The sequence below is a fragment of the Nomascus leucogenys genome, chromosome 17 (genome assembly GCF_006542625.1).
Source record: "Nomascus leucogenys isolate Asia chromosome 17, Asia_NLE_v1, whole genome shotgun sequence".
In the NCBI taxonomy this organism is placed as follows: Eukaryota; Metazoa; Chordata; class Mammalia; order Primates; family Hylobatidae; genus Nomascus; species Nomascus leucogenys.
Window position 1 is genome coordinate 55,522,882 of NC_044397.1, and position 25,863 is coordinate 55,548,744.

Sequence of the window (25,863 nt, forward strand, 5' to 3'; positions counted from 1 at the left end):
CTATGGTTGTTTCCTCTGTCCTTCCAACAAGCTTCTTTCTGAGGCTAAATGCCTTACTTACCTTTAATTCCCACTAAGTGTGTATTGCATTTATCTCCCAATTAAGTTCCACACATCCATAAAATACTAGCTGCTGACACTACTAGATCAAAGCAATCCCCTGAGGGCTTTACATGTCTTAACTCATGCATTCTCACTATCTGTTGTTCGAAATTGGGCCCCACATCTACCACCTGGCTTATAAAAAGGGCCTTCCGATCACAAACGCTATGCAAAGGTAAAAGCACAGGCTTTGGGGCCCAACGATTCTCTCTCAGCTCTAGGATCTTGGACAAATCACTTATGTTCTTGAGGATGCCCTGCTTGGCGGTGTTGTCCTGAAGGCCCGGGAACCGCACAGCACAGCTGGAGAGTGTAGGCCCCACCAGCTATGTGGAGACACAGGCTAACCCCTAGTCTACCACCCCGGCGGAAGTGGGAGCATGTCCATCAGGTCCGTTGTTCCGGTCCTCCGCCCGCCAACTTCCGGCTGCAGATGGGTGCGCGTTGCCTAACGACCTTCCGCGCGGACGGTGGGCAGGCGACGGTGGCGTGTGGATGGAGGCTTCCGCCCTTGGCCCAGCGCGGCAGGGCAGGCGGCGGACCCGGGTCGCCGGCTCCCTGCTCTCTCGGGCCGCCATCCTTCTCTTTATCTCCGCCTTCCTGGTGCGGGTGCCCTCATCAGGTGAGGGTCCGCGCCGCCCTGCCGGCTCCGCAGGGACAACCGCAGCTTCCCCTACTCTTCGAATTGCCTTTTCTTGTGTCACGTGCAGACGTTTTATATAGAGACACCTTGCTCACTAATACGTGACAAGAAAGGTTTATTTTTTTATAGAAGTCGTACAAAGGCACTCTGTATTTGCATAGAGGAGTGAATGACAGGAAATTAAGGTATAGATAGATCACTACCTCACCCACAGTTGAAGTTTTACAATTAAATTGCTTTGTTAATAAACTCCCCAATGCAGTCCATGGGTCATCTGCCAGGTTTGCATTTCAGTATGTGAACTCTGTAATGATGAGCTCAGTGTATTTCAAATAGGCAACCTGCTGCTTTGAAATTATCCGTGATGGTGGAGCGCCATCTATTGGTTTTAGCTGTAAAATATAGGAAATAATGCGATTTTAAAGTTTTGACCTCTAAAGAATTGAAGTACTTGTCTATACTGTTTTAAAAATACATTTAAGATACTGATGAACAAACACTGAGGAAGGAAGTGAAAGTTTAATTAAACCGTTATTTAACTAGAAAGGTTTTGGTTGCATTATTTTGTGTTGAAATTCTAGACTCATAAAAAAAATATCTCCCAAAATTGATAAAATCACAGAGATTTGCTTCACATGAAAAAAATTGTTCAAATAAGGAATAATGAAAAAAAGAAGTCCTCCAAGAATATAAATGTAAAAGGAATGTGGAGGTAGGCAGGGGATAGGGGAGGAGAAAGGAAGTAAATGGAGTGAATAGAGATTTAAAAATCAAAGTCCAGGCATCAGGAATCCAAAGATTATTCTTCTGTAAGTATATAAATAGCCGATAGCCATCAGTTGCCATGTAGGAGAAAGATGCTTCTTGGATCTGTTTCATGGTCGTGTATTAGGTGTGAAAGGGTTTTTATTTTAAATTTTTACCTGGTGATCTTTTGATGACATAATAATATTAGACCTATGAGATGTAAGAAATAGAATAAGCAGTTAGTATCTTGTAAGTGATGAATAGTGAAGGCCTCTTATATAGCATTTTACAATTTATACAGTATTCTCATTTTCTACACTAACTGTAAGGATGGAATTATTATTAGTCCCATTTTACATATAAGAAAACTGAAGCTTCTGGAGTTTAAAGTGATTTTCCTAAAACCAGTAAGTGGCAGAATTAGGATTTAAACTCAAGTCCTCTGGCTTTGATACCACATCTTTTCTTTGCACTTTACTATTCCTGTCTGCTAAAGGCTATTTGGGTATAATGCTTTATTGCATTTTTATACTGCCCCTCACACTATTATGCCCATCACATTTGCTCATTTAACAATGTAGCCTATCAGAATATGTTTCACAATTATTATTTAATATTTACAATGTGCAAGGTATAGTGTTTGATATTGATTCTTGATAAGTTAAACATAAACATTGATCCCACTATCAATGGAGCTTATAATCTAATAAGGAAAATGGTATGTGTGCATCAAGAACTATAGTATAAGCCAGTGTCTACAAGGGTTTTTCTGATGTTATCTTCTGGAATTTTTATAGTTTCAGGTCCTAGATTTAAGTCCTTAATTCATCTTGAGTTGATTTTTGTATAAGGTGAGAGATGAGGATCCAGTTTCATTCTTCTGCATGTGGCTTTCCAATTATCCCAGCACCATTTAGGCAAAGATTTCATGTCCGAGAACCCAAAAGCAAATGCAACAAAAACAAGGACAACTATGTTGGACTTAATTAAACTGAAGAGCTTTTGCACAGCAAAAGGAACAGTCAGCAGAGTAAACAGACAACCCATAGAATGGGAGAAAACCTTCACAATATATACATCTGACAAAGGACTAATATCTGGAATCTATATCTAGAATCTACAAGGAACTCAAATTAGCATGAAAAAAAAACCAACAATCCCATCAAAAAGTGGGCTAAGGACATGAATAGGCAGTTCTCAAAAGAAGATATACAAATGGCCAACAAACATGTGAAAAAATGCTCAACATCACCACTTATCAGAGAAATGCAAATCAAAACCACAATGTGATACCACCTTACTCTTGCAAGAATGGCCATAATCAAAAAATAAAAAAAAATAGATGTTGGTGTGGATGCGATGAAAAGGGAACACTTCTACACTGCTGGTGGGAATGTAAACTAGTACAACCACTATGGAAAATTGTGGAGATTCCCTAAAGAACTGAAAGTAGAACTACCACTGGATCCAGCAGTCCAACTACTGGGTGTCTGCCTGGAGGACAATAAGTCATTATACGAAAAAGATACTTGCACACACATGTTTATAGCAGCAAAATTCACAGTTGCAAAAACATGGAACCAGTCCAAATGCCCATCAATCAACGAGTGGATAAAGAAACTGTGGTGTATGGTATATGTGTGTATATATATATATGTGTGTGTGTGTATATAATATGTATACACACACATATATATATATACATATATATATATATATATATATATATATATATATATATATGGAATACTACTCAACTATAAAAAGGAATGGATTAATAGCACTTGCAGCAACCTGGATGGGATTGGAGATTATTATTCTAAGCGAAGTAGCTCAGGAATGGAAAACCAAACATTATATGTTCTCATTTATAAGTGGGAGCTAAGCTATGAGGATGCAAAGGCATGAGAATGTTACAATGGTCTTTGGGGACTCAGTGGTGGGAGAAACGGTGGGAAAGGGGTGAGGGATAAAAGGCTACAAATTGGATTTAGTGTTTATTATGTGATGGGTGTACCAAAATCTAAAAAATCCTTACTAAAGAATTTATGTAACCAAATACCACCTGTTCCTCCAAAACTTAAGGAAATTAGAAACAAAGAACTACAGTACAGTGTAGAATGAGTGTTATTAAAAAGGTGCTGGTGATGTACTGTGGCAGATAAGAAGTGCTAAGGACAAACGAGGTTTGAAGGAGAAGGGACTTGTGATTTGGGTCTTGAATGGTGGGAGATTTGAACTTCTAATAATGAAGAGAGTATTCTAAATGGATTTAGAAAAAATCAGAGGTGAGATATAATATGGAGAAGCGGTAGGAAGATTAAATTTATCAGATCATCTGAGGGGGAATAGAGTTGGAACAGTGATATCAACTGTCAGAGGAGATTGAATTATGACCCTCCCCTTCAACCAATACCAAAGATACTGTAATACTATACTTGAATATTTTAGAATATCTAATGAGACAAATTGTTGATCTTTTTTTTGATAGTTGGACACTTGGTTCGATTACCAAGAGCTTTTCGCTTGACCAAAGATTCAGTGAAAATAGTGGGATCAACAAGTTTTCCAGGTATTCATAAATATATTTTCACTAATTTTTAAAAGTTATTAGCATTTGTTTAAATATTATCAGTCTTGTCCAAAAGGCTAATGCTCTTCATTTATCCTAGTCTCCTAAGGCCCTTTTCTTTCTACAGAAATGGATTAAAGTTGTTTGCATATGGTTAGACTCATCCAGTTCTAATACTGTATGCTATAACTGCATAAGTGTACAAAGAATAATTATTTCTAAAAGTTATCTAAAGAGGATTTTTATTATATAATAATTAGCTATAATATTAAATGTATGTAGTGCAAATATAGTAATACAAATCATACATATTTTGGATTCAAAGATTTGCAGTAGTCACATGAAGTATAGCAACCACAACTTGTTTTGGTGATTTTTAAGTTGTGGCAAATTCACACGCCATAAAATTCTTCCTTTAAAGTGCACAATTCAATTGTTTTTAGTATATTGACAAGATTGGGCAACCATTGCCCCTATGTAATTTTACAACATTTTCATCACCCCAAAAAGAAAGACCTAATCCATTATGCAATCATTCTTCAGCCCTGGAAACTACTTATCTACTTCCTGTCCCTATAGGTTTGCCTGTTCTGGAAATTTCATATAAATGGAGTCATACACTATGTGCCCTTTTGTGTCTGTCTTTCACTTAGTATAATGTTTTTGAGGTTCAGCCATGTTATAGAGTGCATCAATACTTCATTCCTTTTTAGGGTGGAATAATACTCACTTCTCTACCTAGCAGTACGTATGGGACATATGGTAACTCTATGTTTAATATTTTGAGGAGCTGCCAAACTATTTTTTAAAGAGCCTAAGCTATTTTACTTTCACACCAGCAATGTGTGAGGGTTCAGATTTTCCAATATCCTAAACATTGTTATTGTCCATCTTCTTTTTTTATAGCTATTCTAGTATGTGTAAACTGGTATCATTGTGGTTTTGATTTGCATTTCCCTAATGACTAATGATGTTGTAACTCTTCATGTGTTTTGTGGCTATATGGATACGTCATTTGCAGAAATGCCTATTCAAGTCCTTTGCCCATTTTTAAATTTGGTGGTTTTCTTTTTGTTGTTGAATTATAGAGTTCTTTATATATTATATATATTGGATATATGATTTGCAAATATTTTTCCCATTCAGTGGATTGCGTTTTCACTTTCTTAAAGTGTTCTTTGAAGCATATGTTTTAAACTTTGATAAAGAAGTCTAATTTCTATTTTTTATTTGGTGCTGGTGCTTCAGGTATCATATCTAAGAAATTATTGCCTAATCACTGGTCACAAAGTGTTATTCCTATGTTTCTTTATAAGAATGTTGTAGTTTTCACTCTGACATTTAGGCCTCTGATCTATTTTGAATTAATTTTTGCGTATAGTGCAAGGTAGAGGTCATGCTCATTCTTTAACACGTGGCTATCCAGTTGTTTTATCACCATTTGTTGAAGAGATTATTCTTTTTCTTTTCAATTGGCTTGGCACTTGTATTGAAAAGCAGTTGGCCCCAGATGTATGGGTTTATTTTTGGATTTTAAATTCTATACCATTGATTTATATGTCTATTCTTATGCTGATACTTTGCTATCTTGATTATTGTTGCTTATAATAAGTTTTGAAATCATTAAGTGTGAGTCCTTCAAATTTGTTCTTTTCAAGATTGCTTTGTCTTCCCTGGGTCCCTTGCAATTCCATATTAATTCTAGAATCAACTGGTCAATTTCTGCAAAAAAGCCTATTGAGATTTTAAGAGGGATTTCATTGAATCTGTAGATCAATTTTAGGAGTATTGTCACCTTAACAATATTAAGTCTTCCAATCTATGACCTTGGGGTGTCTTTCCATTATTTCAATTTATTTAGATCTTTAATTTCCCTCAATTATATTTTATAGTTTTCAGTGTACAAGTGTTACATTTCTTCTGCTAAATTTACTCCTAAATATTTTATTACTTTCAATGCTATTGTAAATGAATAGTTTTATTTAGTTTTTGGATTGTTCATTGCTAGCATATAGAAACACAATTGATATTTTCATACTGATGTTGTGTAAAACTGATATCAGTTTTCACCATTAAGTATGATGTTAGCTGTGAGTTTTTTGTAGATGCCCTTTATCAGGTTTAGGGAGTTCCCCTCAATTCATAGTTTGTTGAGTTCTTTTATTGTGAAAGGGGTTGAATTTTGCTAAATGCTTTTTCTCCATGTATAGCGACGATAATGTGTTTTTTGTTCTTTATCCTGTTAATATGATGCATCACATTGATTTTTGTATTTTGAGCTTGCTTTGCATTCCTGGGATAAATTCCAGTTGATTATGATGTATAATCCTTTCTTATGTTGCTAGATTTGGTTGTGAATGTTTTTAGGATTTTTATGGCTATGTTCATAAGGAAAATTGGTCTGTAAATTTCTTGTGATGCCTTTAATTTTGGTTTTAAGGTAATACTGGCTTCATAGAACAAGTTGGTATGTAATGACCTCCTCTTCTATCTTTTGGAAGAGTTTGTGAAGGATTGTTGTTAATTCTGTTAATTGTTTGGTAAAATTCACCAGTGAATTCATTTGGTGCTGGACTTTTCTTTGTGGGCGGTTTTTTGATTACCAGTTTAATCATTCATTTTAGGCCTATTCAGACTTTCTATTTCATTATGACTTTTTATGGGAAACTATTAATCAAAGGTTACTTGTGTGGGATAAGTTACTTCTCTCTTGCTACTGTCAAGATTATCTCCTTGTTTATGGATTTTGTCAGTTTGATTATGATGTGTCTGGCTATGGATTTCCTTTAAGTTTATCATAATTGGAGTTAATTGAATTCTTGGATACGTGGATTCATGTTTTCAGTCAAATTTGGGATTTTTTGCCATTATTAAAAAAATTCTTTTTCTCTGTCTCCCCTCTTTCAGGACTCTGATTATGCATACATTGATATGCTTAATGGTTTTTCACAGGTCTCTGACTTACTGATCTTTATTCTTTTTTTCTTTTTCTCTGACTGGGTAATCCCATGTTGACCTGTCTTCAAGTTTGCTGATTCTTCTGCCTTCTCAGTTTGCTCTTGATTCCTTCTAGTTAATTTCTCATTTCAGTTATTGTACTTTTTAATCTGCAGTTTATTAAAAATAATTTTTGTATCTTTATTGATATTTTCTATTTGGAATACCATACATTCTTTATTACATTTAGATATGGTTTTCTTTGATCATATATAAAATATCTAACTTAAAATCTTTATCCAGTAAGTCCAACATAATGATCTTTCTCCAATATTTGGCCTTCCTTGGAGTCTGTTTCAGTGGACTACCTTTTTATGCATATGGCCATATTTTCTTGATTTTCTGCATGTCTCATAGTTTTAGTTGAAAACTTGACATTCACAATAATATAACATAGCAACACTGGAAATAAGATTCTTTCTACTTCCCAGAGTGTGATGTTGTTGCTGTTTGCTGATGTCGTGTATTTGTTCAGTGAGTTTCTGAACTAATTGTCTAAGTTATGTATTCTTTATCACATAACCACTGAAATCTCTGCTTAATTAGCTTAGTTAGGCTAATGATTGGACAGAGTTTTCATTAAACATCTTGAACTAGTTAGTCTCCTAGTCTTTGCTGAGGGTGTCTTTGTGCACGTTGTGACATACCTTTCAGATAGTTGGCACCTCTACCTTATCATTCACTTTATGCTGTGCAGAATCTCAATTTCAGCTGAAAGAGAGAACTTAAGGCCTCTTCATCTTCATTGAGCATACAGATTGTCCTGGGCATGTACACAGTCCTTTGCATGCATGTGTCCTGCTACTTTTTCAGGAATGTTCAGAACAAGTCAAAGTTCCTGTGGACATTACATTCCCCAGCTTTTCCTCTTAAGGTTTTTGGTTAACCTATTGTTTTCCCCAATTGTTTCTCAGTATATCAGGCAGTCACAAAGTTAAATGAGGGCCTCTAATTGTTTTTAACGAATTCTTTTGGGGAAAAGGCTTTTTGCAGTGGGCAAAGTCCAAATCAGATCAAGTACGGACAGCCTTTAATATGAGATCTTCCAGGATGTTGACTCACAGGTCACGTACTGATAGTACTCTGGGAAGGAGGCTTTGAAGGCATTCTAACCATGCCTGCCCCCTCCATTGGCTGCCAGGCCGCTGGTTCTCACTGTGATTGTAAACTGTTGGTTGTCATGGCTCCTTATTGCAGAGCTGGAGAAGGAGGCATGGGAATCAGGCACGTTAAAATACTACAAGCTCACTGTTCCTACTGATTGTAATTAGTTCCTTAGGGATGCTGGAACAAAAGAACCACAGACAGGGTGGCTTAAACAACAGAAATTATTGTCGTACAGTTATAGAGGCTAGAAATCAAAAATCAAAGTATTGGCAGAGTTGGTTTCTTCTGAAGACTTTGAAGAAAGAATCTGTTCCAGATATTTTTCTTTGGCTTTTAGATTGCCATCTTTTCCCTGTCACTTTGTATCCTCTTCCCTCTGTATTTGTCTGTGTTTCCAAATTTCCCCTTTTTATAAGGAGATCAGTCATATTGGATTTGGACTCAGCCTGATGACTTCATTTTAACCTGACTTCCTCAGTAAAGACTATTTCTAAATAAGTTTATATCCTGAAGTACTGGAGATTAGGACTTCAACATATTAATAAGAGAGGGAGGACACAATCAACCCATAAATCAGATCCAGTTGTTTTTCTTGAATAAATGTTTTCTGGATTGCTGTATTTGATTAATTTTGAGTTTGAGTTCTGAAAATGTTTATTCTTATAATTTCTACATTTTTCCTCATTACTTTTATGAAGGTGGTAGTTTTTGGAGTTCCTTATTCTGCCATTTTTATTGATCTCCCCAATGACAACTTTTAAAGCTGATTATAAAACGCTATCTGGGTAACTAATTTCCCTTTCATTTTCTTTTATTGTATAATATTTAATTTATTCTTAAAATAGATTACCACTCCAATTCACTAGGTAGTTCTTATATCACTGAGTAGATTATTATATGATATTTCATTGGTTTTGGCCCATAATATACTGACTGCATGATTTTTTGTGCCCACCATTTCTTCTGTCATGTAAGGTCTTGGCATCTGTCTGTGTTGGCCACTTTTCAGATTTGTGACCCTCTTTTTAACTCGTTCACCTTTTACATATTCTTTTCAGTTCAGTTAGTTTTCCATTTTCATTAATTCATGTATTAATTAATTCACTGAGCCTTTATTTACATTTTGTTGCACTTTTAGTTTATTCTATTTTTTTGGTGTATATAATAAATGCCATTTTTTATTTTTTTTGGTACATGTTCAGAAGTTTTCTGGGGCTGTGTTATCCAGGAGAAGAGGTTTTAGCATCATAGGACCTGAGCATTCTCATTCTCACTAACTTTGCTCTTCAAAAAGTCTGCACCACTTCCTTCAGTGGTGCTTGAGGGGATCCCATTTTCCCACATCCTTATCAGCACAAAATTTTACCCAACTTTTTCCATTTTTGCTAAGCCGAAGATTAAGGTGCCTCTGCCCATTCTTTTCTTTGTTGTTTTCAAAGGAGTTCTTTTTCATATTGTTTATATTCCAGTTATAAATGCATTATTAACTTTGTAACAAATATCCTCTCCCTACAGTCAAATTTGTTAACTTTGCCTATGTTATACAGGATCGAACAGAAAGTGTTACCATTTAAGAAGTTGAGTTCAGTATTTTTATATTTGTGCTTTTTGCATTAAGATAATTTTCTATAACTGGTTCAGACATAAAGGTATTATTTTCTTTAAATAATGACTTGCCTTCAGGTATTCAGTGTACCTGGAATTTGTTTTTATATACGGTAAGAGGTATAAATCTAAGTTTACCTTTGCATATATTTTGAGATAGCTTTTAACTATAATTTATTGATAATCTATATTTTCTCCAGTGATTTTAGGTACCTCGTCTACCACATATATATCACTTATTTATGCCAATTTGATTTTTTCCGTAGACCCATTATTTGTTCCTACACCAGGCGTCTCTTTTTTTATTTAGTGTAAATGTTAATATATCTCAGTAATTATTATTGCTAGTCCCTCCTCTTTGCTTTGCTGTTATAGAATTGTTTCAGATATTTATGAAGCTTTAATCTTCCAAATGGATTTTAGAATCAGTATTGAAGAGCTTCTTAAATAATTTCTTCTGGGATTTTGCTTATGTGTTGATAAATAAATTTGGGAATAAATTGACATCTTTAAAGTTATGTGTATGCAATCATGATTATGGCATTGTGGTCTAATTTTATGTCTTTTGCTAGAGTCTGAAGATGTTTCCCACAGAGGTCTTACTTGATTATAGAGTGACTTTTGTTTATTGTACTCTAAATATTATCTTCTTTCCTATAACATGGTTTAATACTTTATTGTTGATGTAGAGGAATATTATTTGTTTTTGTATGTTGTTCTTGCATTGGGAAACTCTTCTGGATTCATTTATATTTGCTGTGAAATAGGTACAGGGATTAGTGGGGGCGAGAGGAAGGGTACAGTCATGGTATGAGGTACTGTCAAGCCAAAGCACAAAGGATATACTTATGTTGAGTTTCCAAAGATGAGGAGGAATTTATATCAATAAAATCACAAAAGAATGATGCTGTGTGCTGCTAACAGCATGGTTAGGGCAGAGGGTGTGAAAAGAGGTATAGTGAGATATATTCAAAAGACAGATCATGGAGAGTAGGGCCAGTAAATCATGCTGAGGAGTGAAAATTTATGGGGTAAGCATTTATTAAAGAAGTTACTAAAGAAGTTAGGCAATCTATTAATGCAAGCATTTCATTAAAGTATTCAAAAAGAAAAAAAATCACCTCAATCAATGTAGAAAAAACATTTCTTGAAATTCAGTGCTGATTTATGTTTATGATAAAAACAAATAACCAAGAACAGAAGGGATCTTTCTTAACCTGTGGAAGGGTACGTACCTAAAAGTACACTCAATAAACATCATGCTTTATGGTAAAACTTTAGAGGAAGTCTCTTAAAAGTCAAAGAGAATTTTGATTCTCTTTATTTTACTCGATCACAAAAATCTTTGTATACAGTGTATCAGTGAAGAGTTGGCATGCAGTGTCTAAAGGGTTGTTGCAACCTTTCCTAAAAGTTTGCTTATGAGTAAACTCAAGACAATGGAATCTTTACCGGGTTCCTTTTGTATCTCCTAAAGGATACTATTTTTGCTTACTTATCGGGATTTAAATTTCAAAGCAAATGGAACAAAATGCTTTAATATTTAAAATCAATAAAAGCATAAATTTGCTGACTTTTTAATCACTTTATCATTTTTATTTAGTACATCATGCTACATCATTGTGAATAATGCATTATTCTGCTAATCTAAACAATTTTTAAGCTCTAATCATGTTTGGTGTCTTTACAAAACAGATAAAGTGTAGATATAGTATTATCTTAATACTTTGTTATTGAAATAATATTCTGAGAATAAAACAGGTTAGTGCATATGAGCTCTGAACGAAAAGTACTAACACATTATGCTCAGGTTGGGGATACATGTACACACACATACATGCATACACATATATATATACACATACATAATATACTTTTAATGTTAATTACATAGAATGCAATGAAATTTAGCTTTTATCAAGTAATAGGAGCAATAATTCAAAGTACTCTTATTATTGCATATAACCCAATCTACAGAAGTGTACATTATAGAGAAAGAAAAGAAGATAAAATACTATTGGAACATTTTAAATGTTGTATTTTCAGTGAAAGTGTATGTCATGCTCCATCAAAAGAGTCCACACGTGTTATGTGTAACGCAACAACTGCGAAATGCTGAACTGATAGACCCATCATTCCAATGGTATGGGCCTAAAGGAAAAGTTGTTTCAGGTAGGATTTTGTTTCAATTATTGTAATTAAATAAATGTATCTGAATTGTGTGCAACACAAAAAGACTATTTGTATCTCATACATATTTGTGTCATTTCCTCAATTCTTTTTCTTGTGATTTCCCTTTGGAGTTAGAGCTAACAATGTAGATAGTGTTCCCATTTTTACATATTTTATTTTGATACAGAGACATACTCTAAGAATGAACTGTTTGGGGGGTTCTCAAAGCATCTATAATCCCCCAAAGGTACTTTTTTTCACTTAAAAATTACTGTTTGTATGACTGTTTTGATCAGTATTTCCTCTAGTCAACTTCTTGTTTTTTAATCCTGAAATACAGATTTTACTTTTTACTTTTATTCTAATTTTTCAATTGGATAAAAGCTGATTTTTAACACTGTAGTTTTTTAAAACTACAGTTAACTTAGCTGGCTTTGTTTCTTGCCTTGCAAAAAATATAGATTAATGAATTTTCATTTTGAAGATCTGTTCAGTCATTTTTGCATACCCTCAGAGAAAGTTTTCCTTTATTGCTCTATTTACCATGTTTTCTTTCCATTCTTTTTAAAAATCTTATTGGTATTTTGAGATCGTGCCTGTGGATAAAACTTACAGGCTTATTTTATTTTCTTGGATGAAGGAGAGCAATATATTTATACAAAGACTTGCTAAAGAAACATAGGAAATACTAATTTTTTAATATGTTTTAATTCATATTTATATAGCTAAGAGATCTCAGCTGTACGTTTCTGTGATATTTATGTTGATACTACAATAGGTAATTTTAAAGCGTTAATCTCCTCTTTAGGTCAGTCTGTGTTTTTCTTAGGACAAATTAACCATCATTCATTTAGTGAATGACTACTTGGTGGAAGCTGCTGTGCTAGGTTTTATGGGGGATAGAAAGATCAGACATAATCTCTGCCTCACTACATTAGCAAAGTAGGAATGATTGTGCAATTTGTTCACGGGATCAGCAGGGGTCAATAACAGAAATTCTAATAGGTTTTGCAGCTTATATAATCAGAGAAGTGGTCCAGGTGTAAAAGCACCCAATACTGGAAATACAATCAAATTTTATTTTTATCGCTCTCTAATAGTAGCACATAATGTGATAGAAACTTGTGTTTTAAATATGTTTTACATTTTATATTGAAACTCTGCAAGTTGAAAATAAGCTGGAGGCATCACGCTACCTGACTTTAAACTATACTACAAGGCTACAGTAACCAAAACAGCATGGTACTGGTACCACAACAGAGACATAGATCAATGGAACAGAACAGAGCCCTCAGAAATGATGCCGCATAGCTACAACTATCTGATCTTTGACAAACCTGACAAAAACAAGAAATGGGGAAAGGATTCCCTATTTAATAAATGGTGCTGGGAAAACTGGCTAGCCATATGTAGAAAGCTGCAACTGGATCCCTTCCTTACACCTTATACAAAAATTAATTCAAGATGGATGAAAGACTTATATGTTAGACCTAAAACCATTAAAATCCTACAAGAAAACCTAGGCAATACCATTCAGGACATAGGCGTGGGCAAGGACTTCATGTCTAAAACACCAAAAGCAATGGCAACAAAAGCCAAAATCGACAAATGGGATCTCATTAAACTAAAGAGCTTCTGCACAGCAAAAGAAACTATCATCAGAATGAACAGGCAACCTATAGAATGGGAGAAAATTTTTGCAACCTACTCATCTGACAAAGGGCTAATATCCAGAATCTATAACGAACTCAAACAAATTTACAAGAAAAAAACAAACAACCCCATCAAAAAGTGGGCAGAGGACATGAACAGACACTTCTCAAAAGAAGACATTTATGCAGCCAGAAAACACATGAAGAAATGCTCATCATCACTGGCCATCAGAGAAATGCAAATCAAAACCACAGTGAGATACCATCTCACACCAGTTAGAATGGCCATCATTAAAAAATCAGGAAACAACAGGTGCTGGAGAGGATGTGGAGAAATAGGAACACTTTTACACTGTTGGTGGGACTGTAAACTAGTTCAACCATTGTGGAAGTCAGTGTGGCGATTCCTCAGGGATCTCGAACTAGAAATACCATTTGACCCAGCCATCCCATTACTGGGTATATACCCAAAGGACTATAAATCATGCTGCTATAAAGACACATGCACACGTATGTTTATTGCGGCACTATTCACAATAGCAAAGAGTTGGAACCAACCCAAATGTCCAACAACGATAGACTGGATTAAGAAAATGTGGCACATATACACCATGGAATACTATGCAGCCATAAAAAATGATGAGTTCGTGTCCTTTGTAGGGACATGGATGAAACTGGAAAACATCATTCTCAGTAAACTATCGCAAGGACAAAAAACCAAACACCGCATGTTCTCACTCATAGGTGGGAATTGAACAATGAGAACTCATGGACACAGGAAGGGGAACATCACACTCCGGGGACTGTTGTGGGGTGGGGGGAGGGGGGAGGGACAGCATTAGGAGATACACCTAATGCTAAATGACGAGTTAATGGGTGCAGGAAATCAACATGGCACATGGATACATATGTAACAAACCTGCACATTGTGCACATGTACCCTAAAACCCTAAAGTATAATAATAAAAAAAAAAAGAAAAAGAAAAAAAAAAAAAAAAGAAAAATAGAAACATTTAAGCATTGAATTTTTCTATTGTCATTTGTTGCTCATTTGATTTGGAAATTCAAATTTGAAATTTTTTATTCTCTGAGGTGCGACGCCAAGTCTTGCAGTTTATGTTGCAAAATATAGTATGAAATTCAATTTATCCTTTAAGTAGGAGCAATATTTATTTTACTCACTCTTATAATAGAAAAGTAGGTATTCATAAATGTAGTTATTTCCAGGTAAAGATATAATCCTGTTACTACATTGGTTTTTAAATTTATAAAAACCGTTCTCAGGGAATTCTGGTATTTTAACTTTATGATTATATTATGGTTTTCAATACAGTATTTTGTCATAGGTCACTGTCTACCAGTTGTAAAACTTATTAAGAACACTATACTATATTTCAGAAAGGACTGGAAGAGGTCAAATTTCTTAAAGTTTGAAGAACGGAGAAGATTTTTGGACTGTAGTTTAAACTACACTGTACTTATCATTTTATGAATATCTCAAAGATAGTTTCCCTTAATTTGAGCCAAATCAATCATGTAATTATGTGATTACTTGTACATTCCTTTGGAGAAAATACTCAAGTTGTTTAGATGTGTTATGAAACACAGGAAGCAAGTCTTAGATTTGGTGTCTCTCTTTTTCTCCGTTTCTTGTTCAGTATTGTTTATTTACAAAGGTAACTGCATTTATTGCAACAAGTTCTGGACCTCCCACTCTGACCCTAATACTATTCTGATGAATTAACTCTTTTTGGTGTGGGGACTTTCCTGCTTTTCTAAATATTCACACAAACACATATAAGTACTCACACATGTGTTCAGCTTTCCTACATCAAGCTAAAACATATCAGTTACCTTACATAGTTGCCATTTTGTGTGTGTGTGGTGAGAACATTTGAGATTTACTCTCATAAAATTTCAAGTATACAATACATTATTGTTAACTGTATTTACCGTTCTATACATTAGGTCTCCTGAACTTATTCGTCTTATAACTGAAATTTTATACCCTTGGACCAAGAACCATATGTCTCCAACCCCCCAGTCCTTGTTAACCACTATTCTACCCTATGTTTGTGGTAGCGTGGAGTGTGAATGCGACTTTTGTAAGAGTATTAGTGTGACTTTTTTAGATTCCACATATAAGTGAGGTCATGTATATATGTCTTTCAGTTTCTGCCTTATTTTACTTAGTACAGTGAATTTTATAAAAATAATAAATATATGGGGTGGAGCCAAGATGGCCGAATAGGAACAGCTCCGGTCTCCAGCTCCCAGCCCCAGCGACACAGAAGACGGGTGATTTCTGCATTTCTGCTTGAGGTACTGGTTTCATCTCACTAGGGAGTGCCTAACAGTGGGTGCAGGACAGTCGGTGAAGCGCACTGTGTGTGAGCCGAAGCAGGGCGAGGCATTGACTCACTCGGGAAGCGCAAGGGGTCAGGGAGTTCCCTTTCCTAGTCAAAGAAAGGGGAAGCAGACGGCACCTGGAATATCGGGTCATTCCCACCCTAACTGCGCTTTTCCAACGGGCCTGGAAAACGGCACACTAGGAGATTGTGTCCCGCACCTGGCTCGGAGGGTCCTATGCCCACGGAGTCTCGCTAATTGCTAGCACAGCAGTCTGAGATCAAGCTGCGAGGCGGCAGCGAGGCTGGGGGAGGGGCGCCCGCCATTGCCCAGGCTTGCTTAGGTAAACAAAGCAGCCAGGAAGCTCGAACTGGGTGGAGCCCACCACAGCTCAAGGAGGCCTCCCTGCCTCTGTAGGCTCCACCTCTGGGGGCAGGGCACAGACAAACAAAAACTCTGCAAGAACTTCCACAGACTTAAATGTCCCTGTCTGACTGACAGCTTTGAAGAGAGTAGTGGTTCTCCCAGCACGCAGCTGGAGATCTGAGAACAGTCAGACTGCCTCCTAAAGTGGGTCCCTCACCCCTGAGCAGCCTAACTGGGAGGCACCCCCCCAGTAGGGACAGACTGACACCTCATTCAACCCGGTACTTCTCTGAGACAAAACTTTCAGAGGAACTATCAGACAGCTGAATTTGTGGTCTCACGAAAATCTGCTGTTCTGCAGCCACCGCTGCTGACACCCAGCCAAACAGGGTCTGGAGTGCACCTCTAGTAAACTCCAACAGACCTGCAGCTGAGGGTCCTGTCTGGTAGAAGGAAAACTAACAAACAGAAAGGACATCCACACCAAAAACCCATCTGTACATCACCATCATCAAAGACAAAAAGTAGATAAAACCACAAAGATGGGGAAAAAACAGACCAAAAAAACTGGAAACTCTAAAAAACAAAGCACCTCTCCTCCTCCAAAGGAACGCAGTTCCTCACCAGCAACGGAACAAAGCTGGATGGAGGATGACTTTGATGAGTTGAGAGAAGAAGGCTTCAGACGATCAAACTACTCTGAGCTACGAGAGGAAATTCAAAACAACAGCAAAGAAGTTAAAAACTTTGAAAAAAAATTAGAAGAATGGATAACTAGAATAACCAATGGAGAGAAGGGCTTCAAGGAGCCGATGGAGCTGAAAGCCAAGTTTCGAGAACTACGCGAAGATTGCAGAAGCCTCAGTAGCAGGTGCGATCAACTGGAAGAAAGGGTATCGCTGATGGAAGATGAAATGAATGAAATGAAGAGAGAAGGGAAGTTTAGAGAAAAAAGGATAAAAAGAAATGAACAAAGCCTCCAAGAAATTTGGGACTATGTGAAAAGACCAAACCTACGTCTGATTGGTGTACCTGAAAATGATGGGGAGAATGGAACCAAGTTGGAAAACACTCTGCAAGATATTATCCAGGAGAACTTCCCCAATCTAGCAAGGCAGGCCAGCATTCAGATTCAGGAAATACAGAGAACGCCACAAAGATACTCCTCGAGAAGGGCAACTCCAAGACACATTATTGTCAGATTCACCAAAGTTGAAATGAAAGAAAAAATGTTAAGGGCAGCCAGAGAGAAAGGTCGGGTTACCCACAAAGGGAAGCCCATCAGACTAACAGCTGATCTCTCAGCAGAAACTCTACAAGCCAGAAGAGAGTGGGGGCCGATATTCAACATTCTTAAAGAAAAGAATTTTCAACCCAGAATCTCCTATCCCGCCAAACTAAGCTTCATAAGTGAAGGAGAAATAAAACACTTTACAGACAAGCAAACGCTGAGTGATTTTGTCACCACCAGGCCTGCCCTAAAAGAGCTCCTGAAGGAAGCACTAAACATGGAAAGGAACAACCGGTACCAGCCACTGCAAAAACATGCCAAATTGTAAAGACCATCGAGACTAGGAAGAAACTATAGCAACTAACGAGCAAAATAACCAACTAACATCATAATGACAGGATCAGATTCACACATAACAATATTAACGTTAAATGTAAATGGGCTAAATGCTCCATTCAAAAGACACAGACTGGCAAACTGGATAAGGAGTCAGGACCCATCAGTGTGCTGTATTCAGGAAACCCATCTCACATGCAGAGACACACATAGACTCAAAATAAAGGGATGGAGGAAGATCTATCAAGCAACTGGAAAACAAAAAAAGGCAGGGGTTGCAATCCTAGTCTCTGATAAAATAGACTTTAAACCAACAAAGATCAAAAGAGACAAAGAAGGCCATTACATAATGGTAAAGGGATCAATTCATCAAGAAGAGCTAACTATCCTAAATATATATGCACCCAACACAGGAGCACCCAGATTCATAAAGCAAGTCCTGAGTGACCTACTAAGGGACTTAAACTCCCACACAATAATAATGGGAGATTTTAACACCCCACTGTCAGCATTAGACAGATCAACGAGACAGAAAGTTAACAAGGATATCCAGGAATTGAACTCAGCTCTACATAAAGTGGACCTAATAGACATCTACAGAACTCTCCACCCCAAGTCAACAGAATATACATTTTTTTCAGCACCACACCACACCTATTCCAAAATTGACCACATAGTTGGAAGTAAAGCTCTCCTCAGCAAATGTAAAAGAACAGAAATTATAACAAACTGTCTCTCAGACCACAGTGCAATCAAACTAGAACTCAGGATTAAGAAACTCACTCAAAACCGCTCTACTACATGGAAACTGAACAACCTGCTCCTGAGTGACTATTGGATACATAATGAAATGAAGGCGGAAATAAAGATGTTCTTTGAAACCAACGAGAACAAAGACACAACATACCAGAATCTCTGGGACACATTCAAAGCAGTGTGTAGAGGGAAATTTATAGCACTAAATGCCCACAAGAGAAAGCAGGAAAGATCCAAAATTGACTCCCTAACATCACAATTAAAAGAACTAGAAAAGCAAGAGCAAACACATTCAAAAGCTAGCAGAAGGCTAGAAATAACTAAAATCAGAGCAGAACTGAAGGAAATAGAGACACAAAAAACCCTTCAAAAAATTAATGAATCCAGGAGCTGGTTTTTTGAAAAGATCAACAAAATTGATGGACCGCTAGCAAGACTAATAAAGAAGAAAAGAGAGAAGAATCAAATAGATGCAATAAAAAACGAAAAAGGGGATATCACCACCGATCCCACAGAAATACAATCTACCATCAGAGAATACTACAAACACCTCTATGCAAATAAACTAGAAAATCTAGAAGAAATGGATAAATTCCTCGACAAATACACCCTCCCAAGACTAAACCAGGAAGAAATTGAATCTCTGAATAGACCAATAACAGGTTCTGAAATTGTGGCAATAATCAATAGCTTACCAACCAAAAAGAGTCCAGGACCTGATGGATTCACAGCCGAATTCTACCAGAGGTACAAGGAGGAACTGGTACCATTCCTTCTGAAACTATTCCAATCGATAGAAAAAGAGGGAATCCTCCCTAACACATTTTATGAAGCCAGCATCGTCCTGATACCAAAACCTGGCAGAGACATAACCAAAAAAGAGAATTTCAGACCAATATCCTTGATGAACATTGATGCAAAAATCCTCAATAAAATACTGGCAAACCGAATCCAGCAGCACATCAAAAAGCTTATCCACCATGATCAAGTGGGCTTCATCCCTGGGATGCAAGGCTGGTTCAACATACGCAAATCAATAAATGTAATCCAACATATAAACAGAACCAAAGACAAAAACCACATGATTATCTCAATAGATGCAGAAAAGGCCTTTGACAAAATTCAACAACCCTTCATGCTAAAAACTCTCAATAAATTAGGTATTGATGGGACGTATCTCAAAATAATAAGAGCTATCTACGACAAACCCACAGCCAATATCATACTGAATGGGCAAAAACTGGAAGCATTCCCTCTGAAAACTGGCACAAGACAGGGATGCCCTCTCTCACCGCTCCTGTTCAACATAGTGCTGGAAGTTCCGGCCAGAGCAATCAGGCAGGAGAAGGAAATAAAAGGTATTCAATTAGGAAAAGAGGAAGTCAAATTGTCCCTGTTTGCAGATGACATGATTGTATATCTAGAAAACCCCATTGTCTCAGCCCAAAATCTCCTTAAGCTGATTAGCAACTTCAGCGAAGTCTCAGGATACAAAATTAATGTACAAAAATCACAAGCATTCTTGTACACCAATAACAGACAAACAGAGAGCCAAATCATGAGTGAACTCCCATTCACAATTGCTTCAAAGAGAATAAAATACCTAGGAATCCAACTTACAAGGGATGTGAAGGACCTCTTCAAGGAGAACTACAAACCACTGCTCAATGAAATAAAAGAGGATACAAACAAATGGAAGAACATTCCATGCTCATGGGTTGGAAGAATCAATATCGTGAAAATGGCCATACTGCCCAAGGTAATTTATAGATTCAATGCCATCCCCATCAAGCTACCAATGACTTTCTTCACAGAATTGGAAAAAACTACTTTAAAGTTCATATGGAACCAAAAAAGAGCCCGCATCGCCAAGTCAATCCTAAGCCAAAAGAACAAAGCTGGAGGCATCACGCTACCTGACTTTAAACTATACTACAAGGCTACAGTAACCAAAACAGCATGGTACTGGTACCACAACAGAGACATAGATCAATGGAACAGAACAGAGCCCTCAGAAATGATGCCGCATAGCTACAACTATCTGATCTTTGACAAACCTGACAAAAACAAGAAATGGGGAAAGGATTCCCTATTTAATAAATGGTGCTGGGAAAACTGGCTAGCCATATGTAGAAAGCTGCAACTGGATCCCTTCCTTACACCTTATACAAAAATTAATTCAAGATGGATGAAAGACTTATATGTTAGACCTAAAACCATTAAAATCCTACAAGAAAACCTAGGCAATACCATTCAGGACATAGGCGTGGGCAAGGACTTCATGTCTAAAACACCAAAAGCAATGGCAACAAAAGCCAAAATCGACAAATGGGATCTCATTAAACTAAAGAGCTTCTGCACAGCAAAAGAAACTATCATCAGAATGAACAGGCAACCTACAGAATGGGAGAAAATTTTTGCAACCTACTCATCTGACAAAGGGCTAATATCCAGAATCTATAATGAACTCAAACAAATTTACAAGAAAAAAACAAACAACCCCATCAAAAAGTGGGCAGAGGACATGAACAGACACTTCTCAAAAGAAGACATTTATGCAGCCAGAAAACACATGAAGAAATGCTCATCATCACTGGCCATCAGAGAAATGCAAATCAAAACCACAGTGAGATACCATCTCACACCAGTTAGAATGGCCATCATTAAAAAATCAGGAAACAACAGGTGCTGGAGAGGATGTGGAGAAATAGGAACACTTTTACACTGTTGGTGGGACTGTAAACTAGTTCAACCATTGTGGAAGTCAGTGTGGCGATTCCTCAGGGATCTTGAACTAGAAATACCATTTGACCCAGCCATCCCATTACTGGGTATATACCCAAAGGACTATAAATCATGCTGCTATAAAGACACATGCACACGTATGTTTATTGCGGCACTATTCACAATAGCAAAGAGTTGGAACCAACCCAAATGTCCAACAACGATAGACTGGATTAAGAAAATGTGGCACATATACACCATGGAATACTATGCAGCCATAAAAAATGATGAGTTCGTGTCCTTTGTAGGGACATGGATGAAACTGGAAAACATCATTCTCAGTAAACTATCCCAAGGACAAAAAACCAAACACCGCATGTTCTCACTCATAGGTGGGAATTGAACAATGAGAACTCATGGACACAGGAAGGTGAACATCACACTCCGGGGACTGTTGTGAGGTGGGGGGAGGGGGGAGGGACAGCATTAGGAGATACACCTAATGCTAAATGACGAGTTAATGGGTGCAGGAAATCAACATGGCACATGGATACATATGTAACAAACCTGCACATTGTGCACATGTACCCTAAAACCCTAAAGTATAATAAAAAAAAAAAAATAATAAATATATAAGATTACCATGTGTCAGATATTATTCTAACAATTTACATATATTAATTTTAACAGTGACCTTTTGCAGTAATTACAGCCATTTTCTCCATTTTATAAATGGGAAAACAAAAGGATTAAGAGAATAAGGTACTTTCCTAAAGTCATATGTCTGAAGTCTTTTATCAGATTTCATAGATATAATCTCAATGAGGTAGGAACACACCATTTTATGAATTTTGGTAGATTGTATCTTTTAAGGAATTTGTCCAACATTGGATTTTTGAATGTGTTGTATTTATATGCATAAAGTAGTTTGTAGTATTTTTTGTTATCTCTTTATAGGTAACAGATTTTTGGTTTTCAGAATCTATAGTGATGTGTCCTCATTCACTCCTGATGTTGGTTGTGTCTTCTCTATCTTTTATTTGTTCTCTCTTACTAGTGATGTTGAGCATCTTTTCATATGCTTGTTGTCCACATGTTTGACTTCTTCTGAGAAGTGGGTGTTCATGTCTTTTGCCCATTTTTTAGTGGAGTTGCTTGATTTTTGTTTGTTTTGTTAAGTTCCTTGTAGATTCTGGTTATTGGACTTCATGGGAGGCATAGTTTGCAAACATTTTCTCCCATTCTGTAGGTTGTTTGTTTACTTTGTTGATAGTTTCCTTTACTATGCAGAGCTCCTTAGTTTAATTAGTTTCCACTTGTCTGTTTTTGTTTGTCTTGCAATTGCTTTTGGAGTCTTGTTCATGAAAGCTTTGCCAGTGCCTATGTTCAGAGTGGTGTTTCCTAGATTTTCTTTTAGTATTTTTATTGTTTTAGGTCTTACACTTAAGTCTTTTAAAAATTTTTCTTAAGAATATTACATTTTTTTTTAATTTTAGGTACATGGTAGGTGTATATATGTATGGGATGGATAAGATGTTTTGATACAGGCAGTCAATGTGAAATAAGCACATCATGGAGAATGGGGTATCCATCCCCTAAAGCATTTATTCCTTCGGTTACGAATATTCCAATTACATTCTTTAAGTTATTTTAATATATGCAATTAAAGTTATTATCGACTATAGTCATCCTGTTGTGCTATCAAATAGTAGGTCTTATTCATTTTTTCTATTTTTTTGGTACCCATTAATCATCCCCACTTCCCCCCAAAACTCCCCACTACACTTCCCAGCCTCTGGTAACCATCCTTCTACTCGCTGTATCCATGAGTTCCGTTGATTTGATTTTCAGATCCTACAGACAAGTGAGAACATGCAATGTTTGTCTTCCTGTGACTGCTTATTTCACTTAACATAATGATCTCCAGTTCCAGCCATGTTGTTGCAAATGTCTGGATCTCATTCTTTTTTATGGCTGAACAGTACTCCATTGTGTGTATGTACCGCATTTTCTTTATCCATTCATCTGCTGATGGACACGTAGTTTGCTTCTAAATCTTAGCTATTGTAAGCAGTGCTGCAACAAACAGGAATGCAGATATCTCTTCAATATATTGATTTCCTTTCCTGTGGGTATGTACCAAGAAGGGAGATTGCTGGATCGTATGTTAGCTCTGTTTTTAGCTTTTTGAGAAGCCTCCAAACTGTTCACCATAATGGTTGTACTAGTTTACATTCCCACCAACAGTATACAAGGGTTCCCCTTTGTCCACATCCTCACCAGCATTTGTTATTGCATGTGTTTTGGATATAAGCCATTTTAACTGGTGAGATGATACCTCTTGTTGTTTTGATTTGCATTTCTCTGACGATTAGTGATGTTGAGTACCATTTCATAGGCCTGTTTGCCATTTGAATGTCTTCTTTTGAGAAATGTCTATTCACATCTTTTGCCAATTTTCTTTATCAGATTATTAGGTTTTTTTCCTATAGTAGTTTGAACTGCTTGTACATTCTGGATATTAATCCCTTGTCAAAGGGGGCAGTTTGCATATATTTTCTCCCATTTTGTGGATTGTCTCTTCATTTCATTGATTGTATCCTTTGCTATGCAAAACCTTTTTAACTTGATGCAATCCCATTTGTCTGTATTTTCTTTGGTTGCCTGTGCTTGTGGGGTATTGCTCAAGAAGTCTTTTCCCAGACCAGTGTCCTGGAGATTTTCCCCAATGTTTATAATAGTTTCAGAGTTTGAGGTATTAGATTTAACTCTTTAATCTATTTTGATTTGATCTTTGTATATGGCAAGAGATAGGGATCTGGTTTCATTCTTCTGCATATGGATATCCAGTTTTCCCAGAACCACTTATTGAAGAGACTGTCTTTTCTCCAGTGTATGTCCTTGGCACCTTTGTCAAAAATGAATTCACTGTAGGTATGTGGATTTGTTTCTGGGTTCTCTATTCTATTTCATTGGTCTATGTGTCTGTTTTTATGCTAGTACCATGTTGTTTTGGTTACTATAGCTCTATAGTATAATTTGAAGTCAGGTAATGTGATTCCTCCAGTTTTGTTCTTTTTGCTCAGGATAGCTTTGGCTATTCCTGGGTCTTTTGTGGTTCCATATAATTTTTAGGGTTGTTTTTTCTATTTCTGTGAAGAATGTTGTTGGCATTTTTATAGGGATTGCATTGAATCTCCAGATTGCTTTGTATGGTTTGGACATTATAATAATATTGATTCTTTCAGTTCATGAACACGGAATTTTTTTTTTCAACTTTTGGGGTCCTCTTCAGTTTCCTTCATCAGGTGTTTTATAGTTTTCATTATAGAGATCTTTCACTTTTTTGGTTAATTCCTAGATGTTTAATTTTATGTGTGGCTGTTGTAAATGGTATTACTTTTTAATTTCTTTTTACATCGTTCACTGTTGGTATATAGAAATGCTACTGATTTTTGTATGTTGATCCTGAAATTTTACTTGCTTATTGGTTATAATAGTTTTTTCGTGAAGTCTTCAGGTTTTTCCAAATATAAGATCATATCACCAGCAAACAAGGATAATTTGACTTCTTTCTTTCCAATTTGGATGCCTTTATATCTGTCTTGTCTGATTGCTCTAGCCAGGACTTCCAGCACTATGCTGAGTAACAGTAGTGAGTGGGTATCCTTGTTGTGTTCCAGATCTTAGAGGAAAGGCTTTCAGTTTTTCTCCATTCAGTATGATACTGGCTGTGGTCTGTTGTATAAGGCTTTTATTGTTTTGAGGTGTGTTCCTTCTGTACTACGTTTTTTTGGGGTTCTTATCATGAAGGGATGTTGAATTTTATCAAATGCTTTTTCTGCGTCAATTTTGAAGTTTAATCAAAACATGATCGTTCATGTTTTTATCCTTCATTCTGTTGACATGATATATCATGCTGATTGATTTGGTATATTGGAACCATCCTTGCATCCAAGGAATAAGTCCCACTCGGTAATGATAAATGATCTTTCTAACCTTTTGGTGAGTTCAGTTTGCTAGTGTTTTGTTGAGGATTTTTGCATCAATATTCATCAGAGATATTGACTTGTAGTTTTCTTTTTGTGATGTGTTTTTGTCTGGTTTTGGTATAAGGGTAATACTGGCCTTGTAAAATAAGTTTGGAAATATTCCCTCTTCTTCTATTTTTCAGAATTGTTTGAGTAGGATTGGTATTATTTCTTCTTCAAATGTTTTGTTTAATTCAGCAGCAAAGTCATTGAGTCCTGGGCTTTTCTTTTCTGGGAGAGTTTTTATTAAGGCTTCGATCTTGTTACTTGTTATTGGTCTGTTCAGCTTTTGAATTTCTTCCTGATTCAATCTTGGTAGGTTGTATGTATCTAGGAATTTGTCCATTTCTTCTAGATTTTCCAATTTATTGGCATATAGTTGCTCATGGTAATCACTAATGATCCTTTGAATTTCTGCAGTATCAGTCATAATGTCTCCTTTTTCATTTCTGACTTTATTTGGATCTTCTCTC

General features: G+C 36.4%; 1 protein-coding gene across 2 annotated transcripts in view; it reads left to right on the forward strand.

Annotated features, from left to right (window-relative positions):
* The first annotated feature begins 551 nt into the window (after nt 1-551).
* The window catches only part of ZPBP (zona pellucida binding protein), a 158,208-nt gene continuing 132,896 nt past the window's right edge, over nt 552-25,863 (forward strand). For both annotated transcript variants that reach the window (XM_012496730.2, XM_003268924.4), the window contains exons 1-3: nt 552-724; nt 3,984-4,064; nt 11,820-11,945. In XM_012496730.2, the coding sequence (XP_012352184.1) occupies nt 598-724; nt 3,984-4,064; nt 11,820-11,945 (334 nt within the window). In that variant the 5' untranslated portion in view covers nt 552-597. The remainder of the gene's footprint in view (nt 725-3,983; nt 4,065-11,819; nt 11,946-25,863) is intronic.